A 13,957-nucleotide genomic window follows, 5' to 3' on the forward strand; every position below is an offset into this window, starting at 1 on the left:
CCCCAGTTCCAGAGCAGAGACCAATTGCTTTAAGAAATCAGCACATTCTTTTTTCTTTTCGGTGGTAAAGCTGAATTAGCTGATGCACATATCAAAGGCATCAAAAACTTAATGATTGTTGAAAGGCAAAACCCAACAATTTTATTTCAAGATAGCAAGTTTCCCTGACATACAAAAAAACATAGACAAAGTTTATTTGGTGGTCACTACATGAATCTTGAAACCAAATTCCAGATTGATGATACTGATAAAAGATGGTAGTTATTAATTAATCCATGTTCAGTTCAGTTCAGTTCAGTCGCTCAGTCGCGTCCGACTCTTTGTGACCCTGAGACCCCATGGACTGCAGCATGCCAGGCTTCCCTGTCCTCTACCAACTCCCAGACCTTATTCAACTCATGTCCATTAAGTCGGTGATGCCACCCAACCATCTCATCCTCTGTCGTCCCCTTCTCCTCCCACCTTCAATCTTTCCCAGCACCAGGGTCTTTTCAAGAGTCAGTTCTTTGCATCAGGTGGCCAAAGTATTGGAGTTTCAGCTTCAGCATCAGTCCTTTCAATGAATATTCAGGACTGATTTCCTTTAGGATGGACTGGTTTGATCTCTTTGCATTCCGGGGGGACTCTCAAGAGTCTTCTCCAACACCACAGTTCAAAAGCATCAGTTCTTCGGTGCTCAGGTTTCTTTATAGTCAAACTCTCACATCCATACATGACTACTGGAAAAACCATAGCTTTGAGAGGGTAACAGGCAGGAAGGCCAGGGGTTTCCAAACGGAGGAAATAGCTTGCAAGTGTCAGACACTTTTATCTCTCTTAAGCGGCAGGAGGGAACAAACTAGCGATATTTTTTCCTTCTCTATACAAATTTAAAAGGTTTCTCTTAAAATTCTGTGTTGCCATAGTGACACCTGGTTTCACCTGAAATTAACCAATGCCTTTTTCTTATGGAAATGTTTATCTTAAGGTATGCTAATGTACTATGCATTTACCCCAAACTCTGTCTTCAAGTCCTTTCTGCCTTTTGGCTCAGAACCTACTTGATAAACCAGTATGTTTCCAGAAAAACATCTATTTCTGCTTTATTGACTATTTCAAAGCCTTTGACTGTGTGCATCACAATAAACTGTGGAAAATTCTGAAAGAGATGGGAATACCAGACCACTTGACCTGCCTCTTAAGAAATCTGTATGCAGGTCAGGAAGCAACAGTTAGAACTGGACATGGAACAACAGACTGGTTCCAAATAGGAAAAGGAGTACGTCAAGGCTGTATATTGTCAGCCTGCTTATTTAACTTCTATGCAGAGTACATCATGAGAAACGCTGGACTGGAACAATCACAAGCTGGAATCAAGATTGCCGGGAGAAATCTCAATCACCTCAGATATGCAGATGACACCACCCTTATGGCAGAAAGTGAAGAGGAACTAAAAAGCCTCTTGATGAAAGTGAAAGAGGAGAGTGAAAAAGTTGGCTTAAAGCTCAACATTCAGAAAACGAAGATCATGGCATCTGGTCGCATCACTTCATGGCAAATAGATGGAGAAACAGTGGAAACAGGATCAGACTTTATTTTCTGGGGCTCCAAAATCACTCAGATGGTGATTGCAGCCATGAAATTAAAAGATGCTTACTCCTGGGAAGAAAAGTTATGACCAACCTAGATAGCATATTGAAAAGCAGAGACATTATTTTGTCAACTAAGATCCGTCTAGTCAAGGCTATGGTTTTTCCTGTGGTCATGTATGGATGTGAGAGTTGGACTGTGAAGAAGGCTGAGCGCCGAAGAATTGATGCGTTTGAACTGTGGCGTTGGATAAGACTCTTGAGAGTCCCTAGGACGGCAAGGAGATCTAACCAGTCCATTCTGAAGGAGATCAGCCCTGGGTGTTCTTTGGAAGGAATGATGCTAAAGCTGAAACTCCAATACTTTGGCCAGCTCATTGGAAAAGACTTTGATGCTGGGAGGGATTGGGGGCAGGAGGAGAAGGAGACAACAGAGGATGAGATGACTGGATGGCATCACGGACTCGATGGACGTGAGTCTGAGTGAACTCCGGGAGTTGGTGATGGACAGGGAGGCCTGGCGTGCTGTGATTCATGGGATCACAGAGTCAGACACGACTGTGCGACTGAACTAACTAACTATACTCAGATATTGTTCCTCTAATCTATGTAAATGAAACTATTTCTTTGGTGATCTGCCCTTCTTCAAGACTCAGGTTAATCATTTTATGGCCCAAGATAAACCATTTGGTGCCAAGATTATCCCAAAATGCATCTTACGGGTGAGGGGCCTGGTGCCATCCTGAGTTTTAAGACATTCCTTTCTTTTATTAACAGACTGCTCGTGACTATATAACATCCATCTGAAGATTAGCAGCAGGGTACTCTTTCTGCCCCCTTCTGATGCCTATGTCAGAAGCTTTCTCTATCTCCTTTATACTTTAATAATACTTTATCAAACAAAAGCTCTGAGTGATCAAGTCTCGTCTCTGGCCCCGGATTGAATTCTTCTCCTCCATGGGCCAAGAATCTTGGCGCCGTGATTCAACAACAGCCTTTCAGCTTTGACTAGACAGACCTTTGTTGGCAAAGTAATGTCTCTTTTTTATAATATGCTGTCTAGGTCGGTCATAGCTTTTCTTCCAAGGAGCAAGTGTCTTTTAATTTCATGGCTGCAGTCATATTCTGCAGTGATTTTGGAGCCCCCCAAAATAAAGTCTCTCACTGTTTCCATTGTTTCCCCATCTATTTGCCATTATGAGATGGGACTGGATGCCATGATATTAGTTTTTGAATGTTGAATTTTAAGCCAACTTTTTCACTCTTCTCTGCCCTTTCTAAACCCAGCTTTAACATCTGGAAGTTCATGGTTCTCATACTGTTGAAGCCTGGCTTGGAGAATTTTGGGCATTACTTTGCTAGCGTGTGAGATGAATGCAGTTGTGCGGTAGTTTGAACATTCTTTGGCATTGACTTTCATCAAGAAACTCTTTAGATCTTCTTCACTTTCTGCCATAAAGGTGGTGTCACCTACGTATTTGAGGTTATTGATATTTCTCCCAGCAATCTTGACTCCAGCTTGTGCTTCATCCAGCCCAGCATTTCACATGATGTACTCTGCATACAAGTTAAATAAGCATGGTGACAATACACAGTCCTGACGTACTCCTTTCCTATTTGGAACCAGTCTGTTGTTCCATGTCCAGTTCTAACTGTTGCTTCTTGACCTGCATACAGATTTCTCAGGAGGCAGGTAAGGTAGTCTGGTATTCCTATCTCTTTAAGAATTTTCCACAGTTTATTGTGATCCACACAGTCAAAGGCTTTGGCATAGTCAATAAAGCAGAAATAGATGTTTTTCTGGAACTTTCTTGCTTTTTCAACAATCCAACCGATGTTGGCAATTTGATCTCTGGTTCCTCTGCCCTTTCTAAATCCAGCTTTAACATCTGGAAGTTCATGGTTCACATACTGTTGAAGCCTGGCTTGAAGAATCTTGGGCATTACTTTGCTAGCGTGTGAGATGAGTGCAGTTGTGCAGTAGTTTGAACATTCTTTGGCATTGACTTTCTTTGGGATTGGAATGAAAAGTGACCTTTTCCAGTCCTGTGGCCACTGCTGAGTTTTCCAAATTTACTGGCATATTGAGTGCAGCACTTTAACAGCATCATCTTTTAGGATTTAAAATAGCTCACCTGGAATTCCATCCAGTTATCCATGCTAGCCCACTGCAAACTAATTTACATTGCTAAAAATGATCATATATACATAAATGAGTCTCTGTTAGTACTGACACCTCCTTCTCACTCCCCATAGATTTTAAGTTCTAGTTTCAGCCATCTTATGGGTTAAATGTGCTTGGTCTAACAGAGAACTATTTAGATGTTGTCAAGCAAGATTTTCTTTATTTGATGGTGACAACAGAGGCTACAGTTTAGTACTTAAACCAGCAGTTAATAGTGACCTTCTATTCAGGCAGAGTAACTAAAAGCAGCTGCGAAAACTGCAAAGAAAACCTGAGATAGGAGAAGAGGCAGCAAAAGCCTGACTGCTGTAAACTGGTACACACCCCTGCATTTCAGCAAGTGCAGGAAAGCCAAAGTCACTGACTGCTTTCCTCACTGACTTGGATTGACAGTTTCTTCTCCAACCATCTTGTTAATGGTTGCATTCTACTATATCTAGTTAAATATAAAGAATCAGTCTTCATAGTAAAATAATCTTTTCAGAAGAACTATACACAATACATTCAAAATCACTGACTGCTTTTTCTTCATCTTTGTTTCCTTGAACTTGTAGGTAGCTGAGTCTCTTGTGTTTCTTCTTTTTCACCAGATATGGGCTGTTTGAAAACTATTTCATTTTCTTTATCATCATCATTCATTTTAGCCACTTTAGATTTTTGTTTCTCCAAAAATGTTGGTGTACAAATTGGTGTGGGACCCTGGTGATCCACAACCTTCTCAGGAGTGTTAGGAGTGACTGAAGCTGCTTTCTTCTTCTTACATAAAACCTGGTGCTTTCTGGAATTTCAAGGACCAGTTTTTGAAGCATTCTCCTCATTTTTATGTAAGACCTTAACCAATGAATGGAAACTATAATCAATTCTCTTTTTAGCCAGTCTCTTCCTGAGTAATTTTTCCTCCTTTTTAAACCACTCCTCCACCCATAGCTTTTAAAGAAGCAACCGATTCTGATTGTACCATTTCACTGCTGGATATGATGGCCTTTTAAACAGCATATGCCACTCTCAAAAGGTTCTTCATATACCTTTTCAGGTGGTGTAAAATGACACTTCAAGAGTCTTTCACAGCAGCTGTTCATTGTTTCAGCAGCTATTTTGGCAACATCTTCAGACTCAAGCTCCACAAAGCCATAGCCTTTGCTATTTCCAGCCTTTTTTACTCCTGGACAGTCTGAATTTTGTAACACTGCCAAACTGGAAGAAATGTACTCGGATCTGGGTTTCATAAAGTGATGGTGGTAAGCAAACCTGAGCCACCTCCTTTTTAAATTTGGCATCCTCCTGTGGGTTTAGGGACAGGAGTGGCTTAGCTGGGTCATCGAAGGCTGCCATTCCACCAACTTGTACGCAGATGAGAAATCAACACATTCTATATCCCATTGCTGTAGTGACTGGCTAGTGCAGTGGTGCTCAAAAGCAATTTTTCATTGCTTGCCAATTGGCAACATCTGGAAACATTTTTGATTATCACTGTGGAGGAGTGGATGCTGTTGGCATCTAGTGGGTGGAGGTCAGGGATGCTGTTAAACATCCTACAATGCACAGGACAACCTTCTACAGTAAAGAGTGATTTGGCCCTAAATGCCAATATTACCAACATTGAGGAACACTAGGCTAGAGGATAAATATGTGACCCAATTGAAGTCAATACAAAATCAACACCAAGACTAAAAGCTTCTCAACTCTCTGGAAAGTACAAGATGGTCTATGATCCTTACACCTATTTTGTTAACACAGAGAGGGACGATCAGAGCTGTGGAGATGGGAAGAGAAGCCAGGTTGAGTATCACGTGGAGCCTGGGGGTGAAACTGACACCCAGGGAAAACTCTGTAGCGATGAATACCTCAGTCCAAATGAGGTCAAATGTTGACCTTATTTGAGCCACTAGATCAAATCTCCCCTGAAGCTGGTCCTTTTCAGTTATATGAATTGATTGGTTTTTGTTTGTTTTAGCTAGCTGGGTAGACTTTTGTGTTACCTGCAACCAAGAGTGCACCAGCTGACAGGAATGAACATTAAACCTCCTCTTTCCTGGAGGAGCCCAGTATAAATAGATTTAAGGGTCTAGATCTGATAGATAGAGTGCCTGATGAACTATGGAATGAGGTTCATGACATTGTACAGGAGACAGGGATCAAGACCATCCCCATGGAAAAGAAATGCAAAAAAGCAAAATGGCTGTCTGGGGAGGCCTTACAAATAGCTGTGAAAGAAGAGAGGCAAAAAGCAAAGGAGAAAAGGAAAGATATAAGCATCTGAATGCAGCGTTCCAAAGAATAGCAAGAAGAGATAAGAAAGCCTTCTTCAGCGATCAATGCAAAGAAATAGAGGAAAACAACAGAATGGGAAACACTAGAGATCTCTTCAAGAAAATTAGAGATACCAAGGGAACATTTCATGCAAAGATGGGCTTGATAAAGGGCAGAAATGGTATGGTCCTAACAGAAGCAGAAGATATTAAGAAGAGGTGGCAAGAATAAACGGAAGAACTGTACAAAAAATATCTTCACGACCCAGATAATCATGATGATGTGATCACTAATCTAGAGCCAGACATCTTGGAATGTGAAGTCAAGTGGGCCTTAGAAAGCATCACTACAAACAAAGCTAGTGGAGGTGATGGAATTCCAGTTGAGCTATTTCAAATCCTGAAAGATGATGCTATGAAAGTGCTGCACTCAATATGCAGGCAAGTTTGGAAAACTCAGCAGTGGCCACAGGACTGGAAAAAGTCAGTTTTCATTCCAATCCCAAAGAAAGGCAATGCCAAAGAATGCTCAAACTACTGCACAATTGCACTCACCTCACATGCTAGTAAAGTAATGCTCAAAATTCTCCAAGCCAGGCTTCAGCAATATGTGAACCGTGAACTCTCTGATGTTCAAGGTGGTTTTAGAAACGGCAGAGGAACCAGAGATCAAATTGCCAACATCCACTGGATCATGGAAAAAGCAAGAGAGTTCCAGAAAACCATCTATTTCTGCTTTATTAACTATGCCAAAGCCTTTGACTGTGTGAATCACAATAAACTGTGGAAAATTCTGAAAGAGATGGGAATACCAGACCACCTGACCTGCCTCTTGAGAAAGTTGTGTGCAGGTCAGGAAGCAACAGTTAGAACTGGACATGGAACAACAGACTGGTTCCAAATAGGAAAAGGAGTACGTCAAGGCTGTATATTGTCACCCTGCTTATTTAACTTCTATGCAGAGTACATCATGAGAAACGCTGGACTGGAAGAAACACAAGCTGGAATCAAGATTGCCAGGAGAAATATCAGTAACCTCAGATATGCAGATGACACTACCCTTATGGCAGAAAGTGAAGAGGAGCTAAAAAACCTCTTGATGAAAGTGAAAGAGGAGAGCGAAAAAGTTGGCTTAAAGCTCAACATTCAGAAAATGAAGATCATGGCATCCAGTCCCATCACTTCATGGGAAATAGATGGGGAAACAGTAGAAACAGTGTCAGACTTTATTTTTTGGGACTTCAAAATCACTGCAGGTGGTGACTGCAGCCATGAAATTAAGAGACGCTTACTCCTTGGAAGAAAAGTTATGACCAACCTAGATAGCATATTCAAAAGCAGAGACATTATTTTGCCGACTAAGGTCCGTCTAGTCAAGGCTATGGTTTTTCCTGTGGTCATGTATGGATGTGAGTGTTGGACTGTGAAGAAGGCTGAGCGCCGAAGAACTGATGCATTTGAACTGTGGTGTTGGAGAAGACTCTTTAGGGTCCCTTGGACTGCAAGGAGATCCAACCAGTCCATTCTGAAGGAGATCAGCCCTGGTATTTCTTTGGAAGGAATGATGCTAAAGCTGAAACTCCAGTACTTTGGCCACCTCATGTGAAGAGTTGACTCATTGGAAAAGACTCTGATGCTGGGAGGGATTGGGGGCAGGAGGAGAAGGGGACGACAGAGGATGAGATGGCTGGATGGCATCACGGACTCTATGGACGTGAGTCTGAGTGAACTCCGGGAGATGGTGGTGGACAGGGAGGCCTGGCGTGCTGCGATTCATGGGGTCTCAAAGAGTCAGACACCACTGAGCGACTGAACTGAACTGAACTGAACTGAACTGTCTTGTGCACAATTATCTGCAAGACAAAAAAACCTGTTCAAGCTGGAGTACTTATTAAACGATGCAGCGGTCTCTCCAAACCCCAAGGAAGCATGAAGTAGAGTTGAGATCCATGCAAAACCAGCCTTAGGCACTTAGAAGGCAATTAATAAATACCCACTGATGGCAAAGCTATAGGTTTTGCAGGAGTCATGTATGGATTTGTGAGTTGGACCATAAAGAAGGCTGAGTGCCAAAGAATTGATGCTTTCAAATTGTGGAGCTGGAGGCGACTTTTGAGAATCCCTCAGAAAGCAAGGAGATCAAACAAGTTAATCCTAAAGGAAATCAACTCTGAATATTCACTGGAAGGGCTGATGCTGAAGTTGAGACTCCAATCCTTTGACCACCTGATTCGAAGAGCTGACTCATTGAAAAAGACCCTGATGTTGGCAAAGATGGAGGGCTGGAGGAGAAAGGGGTGACAGATGAGATGGTTGGATGGTCTCACCAATTCAATAGACATGAGTTTGAGCAAACTCCAGGAGATAGTGAGGGACAGGGAAGCCTGGCATGCTGCAGTCCATGGGGTCACAAACAGTCAGACACGACTTAGTGACTAAACAATGAATAACATTGATGTCAATGGAATATATGTTCAATTAACTGGGATTTCCATTTGGAAATGAAGTACTTAACATCCTGGAACCATTTGAGTGCTCATCTCTGATTCTCCCATAGAATCTGATCCTACCAAAGAAGACTGCATAGCTCCAGTCTTCTGCTGGTTTCTCATCAGTACCCAGCACCCCAAATTGTCCATCAATATTTCTTCATCTGTCTTGGCCTTAGTAGCTCCACCAAATGATAGCTTTCTTGGCATCCTCATTTTAAAAACATTCTCAAGCAAGAATCTGATTGGCTCAGTTTTAGTCAGGTGGCCACCCCTAGTCCAATCAATGGAGTCATCCATCAAAAGAGGAAGCAAAAGTGGGTCAGCAGGTGAGCCAGATGGTTTGGCCCCAAGATAAAAGCTCAAGTTACCAACCAGGGTTCTTGGACACCTTCATCAATAGAATTGATCAGAGGCCAGATAAGAAATTCAGGCAAGGTTTTGTTGGGACCCGTTGCAGCAGTGGGGAGTGAGAACAAACAGGTTCCTTTCACTTGCTCAGTTCCCAACAGCAGAGAGGGACGAGCTGGTTCCTTAAATGGGGTAAGTGGGGGTGGGGGGTCCAGGGCAAAGTTGAGCTGGAGGGGTGGCTTAGGTGGTACCCAGCCCTCAGGTGGTATTGTGTGCAGGAGGCATGCACAGTACCCTGTTCTTGCTCCCCGCTCTTCAGAGGTGGCAGTTGGGGTTTTCTGGTCTTTTCGTATCTTATTGTCAGTAATCTGCCCCCAGTACACATGCCTGCAGGCATTTTTAGTTCCTTATAGTTTCTTTGTATTTTGTTGCTTCAGGAGACGTTTGTCTAGGTGCAAGCACTGCAGGAAAGGGTCCCAGGTCCCAGGTCTCAGCTTGTCTCAAAGTTAATGCTGAAGAGACTGAAACCCCACACTACCACCACCCTCCTTACCTAGACACACAGCAACGACACTGAGTGTTAACTATTCCTTTATTAGGTGGTGACGGAACAGGGGGCTGTACAATGCAAGGCCTGGGGACTTAGCTACACAGGGATTGTGACCAGAAGCTATATTACAAAAATAGCCTACAAATACTTCTATTTTGCCCTGAGGCTGGGCCAGGGGAGTACCAGGAAGAAGAGGTGCTAGGCAGGCAGCTCCTTCTCTTCCTGCAGGCCCATTGTTTACAGGGAGACAAAGTAGAATGCACACATCTCCCCTGGTCCTCATATTCCCACCAGCCACCCCACCCTCCCAGCTCCCAAAGGGAGAAGGCCCACACCCTAGGACGGGGGTGGAGGGACTGTGGGCAGGCTCTCTGGGCCAGAGGGCAAAGCTCTAAAATAAGTTCCATCTGGAATGCAGTGAAGTGAGGGAGGTGGAGCAGGGAGGAGGCTCCCAGGTCTCACCCGACCCCTAGCCCCGGAGGGTGCGCCCAAGGGTGCCTACTTGGTACACACCAGGGTTGTGTACTTGGTACACAGGAGCCCAGTCATGCCTGTGTACTTGGTACACAGAATCCAGCTTGGCCGAATGGGCCCACAGACTCAGCCCCACGGGGGCACTGGGGGGGTTCGCAGGGGGGCAGAGAGCATCTCCATATATATATTTTGTAAAAAATAATAATAATAATGTTTGTTTAAATGAATTTGTTTCTATACAAAATGTAAAAAAAATAATAATAATCCACTTGTGTCAGAGCAGGAGGAGTGAGAGAGGGGGGCCAGAAAAGGCAAGAAAAAGGGGAAAGAGAGAATCGGGGTAGGGGGGTGTTGGCCACAGGATGAGGGGAGAGGCAGGTGGATGTCCTAGACTCACCACAGGACCCAAGGGTGAGGGTTAGCCTGCACCCCTTATAAATAAAGGAAGACTGAAGCCCTAGCCTGGTGACCCATCTTGGTCACACTGCAAGGAGGGCAGTGTGCAGAAGAAAAGGAGAAACAGAATGAAATGGACTAAAAGGGGAGAGAGAGAGGGGAATCATGACAGGATGCCCCTTCAGCCTCCCCAAATCCAGGAACTGGGGAGCCCTCAGGCCAACACTTGCCTCTTGGGGGTGACTTCAGGCTGGGGCCCCAGCTGGGTCTGGGCCTGAGCAAGAGCGCCAGGGACCGACAAGGGGAGCGGCTGGGCCGACAGGGACCCAGCAGCGGTGGCCGAGGCCCCGGTGGCAGTGGCCGGGCTGGGCGTGGAGTCAGACCAGTCCGAGAGTGAGGGCGGGGAGGGGCTGGCCCAGTGCTCGGGGGATTCGGGGGATGGGGTCAAGTAAGGGTGCTCGCTGGGGACCCGCAGGAAGCGGGCCTTGGGGGGGCTGCCGTGGGCCCCAGCCACCGCGGGGAACTCCTCGCCGTGTCCTGGGGCGGCCAGGTAGGGCGGGGGCCGCTCCTGGGGGGACACGGGATTCCCGGGGTTCAGCAGCTGGGGTCCCGGGGCCAGCGGCAGCAGGAAGGAGGGACCTGGAGGGGCGGGTGGGGGCAGCCGGGCCCAGTCGAGGGGTACGGCCACGGGGTTCAACAGGCCCAGGCTGAGCACGCAGCCCCCGGGGGGCTGGCGCCCTAGACCCGCCCGGCCCGCGCCACCCAGCTGCGCCAGAGACACGGCCGTGGCCGTGGCGGCCGCGTAGGGCCCCTCGAGGGGGAAGCCGCCAGGGGACGCGGGGGGCCCGCCAAAGGGCCGCGGGGAGTCCAGCGAGTCCACGGGCGAGAGCGTGACCGAGCTGTCGGCCAAGGGCCCGGGGCAGGCCAGCGTCAGCTTCTTGCCCCGCCCCCGGGTGCCCTGCGGCCCCAGCCCCGCCTTCCCCGGGGGCCTCCGGCTCTTCTTGGCCCCGGACTGCGCCACCTTGAGGCCGGGGAGGAAGGCCCCGGGCGGACAGAGCAAGGGCCCCAGGCCGTGGGGGCCAGGGGGGCTCCGGGGCCCGCTGGGCTGGTCCAGCAAGCGCACGATGTCCTGGTGCAGCCTCTCCTGCGCCACGTCCCGGGGCAGCCTGTCCAGGTGGTCTGTGATCTCCCGGTTGGCAAAGTGGTCTAGCAGCAGCTTGGCCGCCTCGAAGCTGCCCTCCCGGGCGGCCAGGAACAGTGGAGTCTCTTCCTGTGGGGGCCCGGGAACCCACAAGATGTCAGGGTCAAGAGTCAGGTTAAGTCCTGCCTAACGTCACAGAGGCCTCTAGTCTCTGGGGGAAACAGAGCTAGGAGTTCATACTCTGCAGACAGACAGACCTTGATTGGAATCTCAGTTTTGCCTGGATGAAAAACTGGGCAAGTTCTTTCCTTAAAGCCCTATTCATCCAGCACCTATTAAGAAACTTCAGGCCCCAAAGCCAGGACTAGAGTGAGGAGAGTGAGGCACTCACCTTAGGCACAGAATTTAAGGGGGTGGCAAAAAATTCTACTATCAAAATAAATGGTATTTAGTGCAGTTTTTAAAGTTAAGATTAATACAAATATATATATACATAACAAATATAACATGGAAATTTTAGATAAAGATGGAATCTACCCCTGCATTCTTTTGAACCTCATTTTTCCATTTGTAAAATGAGAGTAATACCACCTTGCAAGGTTACTGTTCAAACAACAGTCATAATAGCTATCTTTTGTTGAGGCTCCTCTAAGCACCTTACAAAAGCATTAGCTCACTGAATCCTTGGAAGAGGCAATGAGGTGGGTACTGTTGCTTCTCCATTTCAAAAATGTGAACAGAAGTTCAGAAGAGTTAAGTAGCTGGCCCAAGGTCACCAGCAACTGCCATATACTTCCTCCCCTGATCCACTATTGGAACCTCTTGGGCCCTGACCCCACATGAACGCTGGCTACAGGCAGGGTGAATGTCCCCACTAGCCTCCCCCAATCTGCTCTCTGCTGCCTGTGGAGGCTGTTCCAGGGCTGAAGGTGAACCAAAGGCTGGGGCTCACCTTGCTATCCTGCATGTCCTTGTTGGCTCCATTTTTGAGCAGAGCCAAGGTGGCCTCCACGTTGTTGACAGCTGCAGCCCAGTGTAAGGCTGATTTTCCTGTGGGGAAGTGAGGGGAGGTCAAGGTCAGGACCTGGCTCATCAGCTGCCCCTCCCCCACAGGGGGGGACAGGAAGTGTCTAGAATATGGGCTGGAATGGGGGGAGGGTAGGCTGAGTACCTGTGTTTGGGTCCATGTGTGCACAGCTATGGGTGTAACTTTCCATATTTGGAGCATATTATGCGGGCCTCACTAAGTTGTGTGTAGAGCTGTGCTGTCCAGTGCAACAGCCACAGTCACATGTGGTTCTTAGTTTATATAAATTACAAAAAAAAAAAAAAAGGAGTTCCCTGGTAGCCTAGTGGTTAGGATTCCAAGCTTTCATTGTTACGGCCCAGGTCCAGTCCCTGGTCAGGGAACTGAGATCCCACAACCTTCACAGCATGGCAAAAAATAAATTAATTAATTAAATTGGTGTCAAGCCAGTTTAATGGGGAAAGGATAACTTTCTCAACAGATCATACTGGAGGGCCTCCCTGGGGGCTCCAAGGTGGAGAATCTGCTTGCCAATGCAGGGGACACAGATTTGATCCCTGATCTGGGAGGATCCCACATGCCTTGGAGCAACTAAAGCCTGTGTGCCCCAACTATTGGGCCTGTGGTCTAGAGCCCAGGAGCCGCAACTACTGATGTCCTTGAGCCCAGAGCCCATGCTCTGCAACAAGAGAAGCCACGACAGTGAGATGCCCACACACTTCAGCTAGAGAGTGGCCCCCAGTCACTGCAACTAGCGAAAACCCACACACAGCAACGAAGACCCAGCACAGCCAAAAATAAAGTTATTTTTTTTAATGGTACTGGTACAACCGGATCTCCACATGCGACAGAACAAAGTTGGACCCCTACCTCACACCACATGCAAGAAGTAATTCAAAGTGAATCCAGTGTCTAAATGTAAGAGCTCAAACTACAAAACATTTAGAAAGAAACACAGGAGTAAATTTTCACAAGACCTTGAATTAGGCAAAGGATTCTTAGATATGACACCCAAAACACAAGCAACAATAACAACAACAAAAATAGATGAACTGGACATAATCAAGATGAAAAACCTTTTGTGCTTGTAAGGACATAATCTAGAAAGTAAAAAAGAAAACCTCTAGGGAAGTTCCCTGGCAGTCCAGTGGTTAAGACTCCAAGCTTCTGCTGTAGGGGGTGGAGGTTTGATTCCTGGTAGGGGAACTAAGGGCTTGCCCAATGGCTCAATGGGTAAAGAATCTGCCTGCAATGCTGGAGACACAGGAGACTCAGGTTCAATCCCTGGGTTGGGAAGATGCCCCGTAGAAGGGAATGGCAACCCACTCCAGTATTCTTGCCTGGAGAATTCCGTGGACAGAAGGTGGAAAGAGTCAGACATGACTGAGCGACTAACACACACAAGAACATCATCTAGAAAGTAAAAAGAAAACCGACAAGAACTTCCCTGATGGTGCAATAGTTAAGACTCCAAGTTTCCACTGCACAGAGTTGGGGGTTTGATTCCTGGTTGGGAAACTAAGATCC

General features: G+C 46.4%; 1 protein-coding gene and 1 pseudogene across 2 annotated transcripts in view; both read right to left on the reverse strand.

The window, feature by feature from the left end:
* Window positions 4,264-5,085, reverse strand: LOC102185354 (annotated as a pseudogene).
* Window positions 9,417-13,957, reverse strand: part of NOTCH3 (notch 3) — a 38,332-nt gene continuing 33,791 nt past the window's right edge. For both annotated transcript variants that reach the window (XM_018051292.1, XM_018051293.1), the window contains 2 exons: window positions 12,356-12,453; window positions 9,417-11,532 (listed from right to left, as the gene is read on the reverse strand). In XM_018051292.1, the coding sequence (XP_017906781.1) occupies window positions 10,477-11,532; window positions 12,356-12,453 (1,154 nt within the window). In that variant the 3' untranslated portion in view covers window positions 9,417-10,476. The remainder of the gene's footprint in view (window positions 11,533-12,355; window positions 12,454-13,957) is intronic.

This window comes from Capra hircus, chromosome 7 (genome assembly GCF_001704415.2).
Source record: "Capra hircus breed San Clemente chromosome 7, ASM170441v1, whole genome shotgun sequence".
Taxonomy (NCBI): domain Eukaryota; kingdom Metazoa; phylum Chordata; class Mammalia; order Artiodactyla; family Bovidae; genus Capra; species Capra hircus.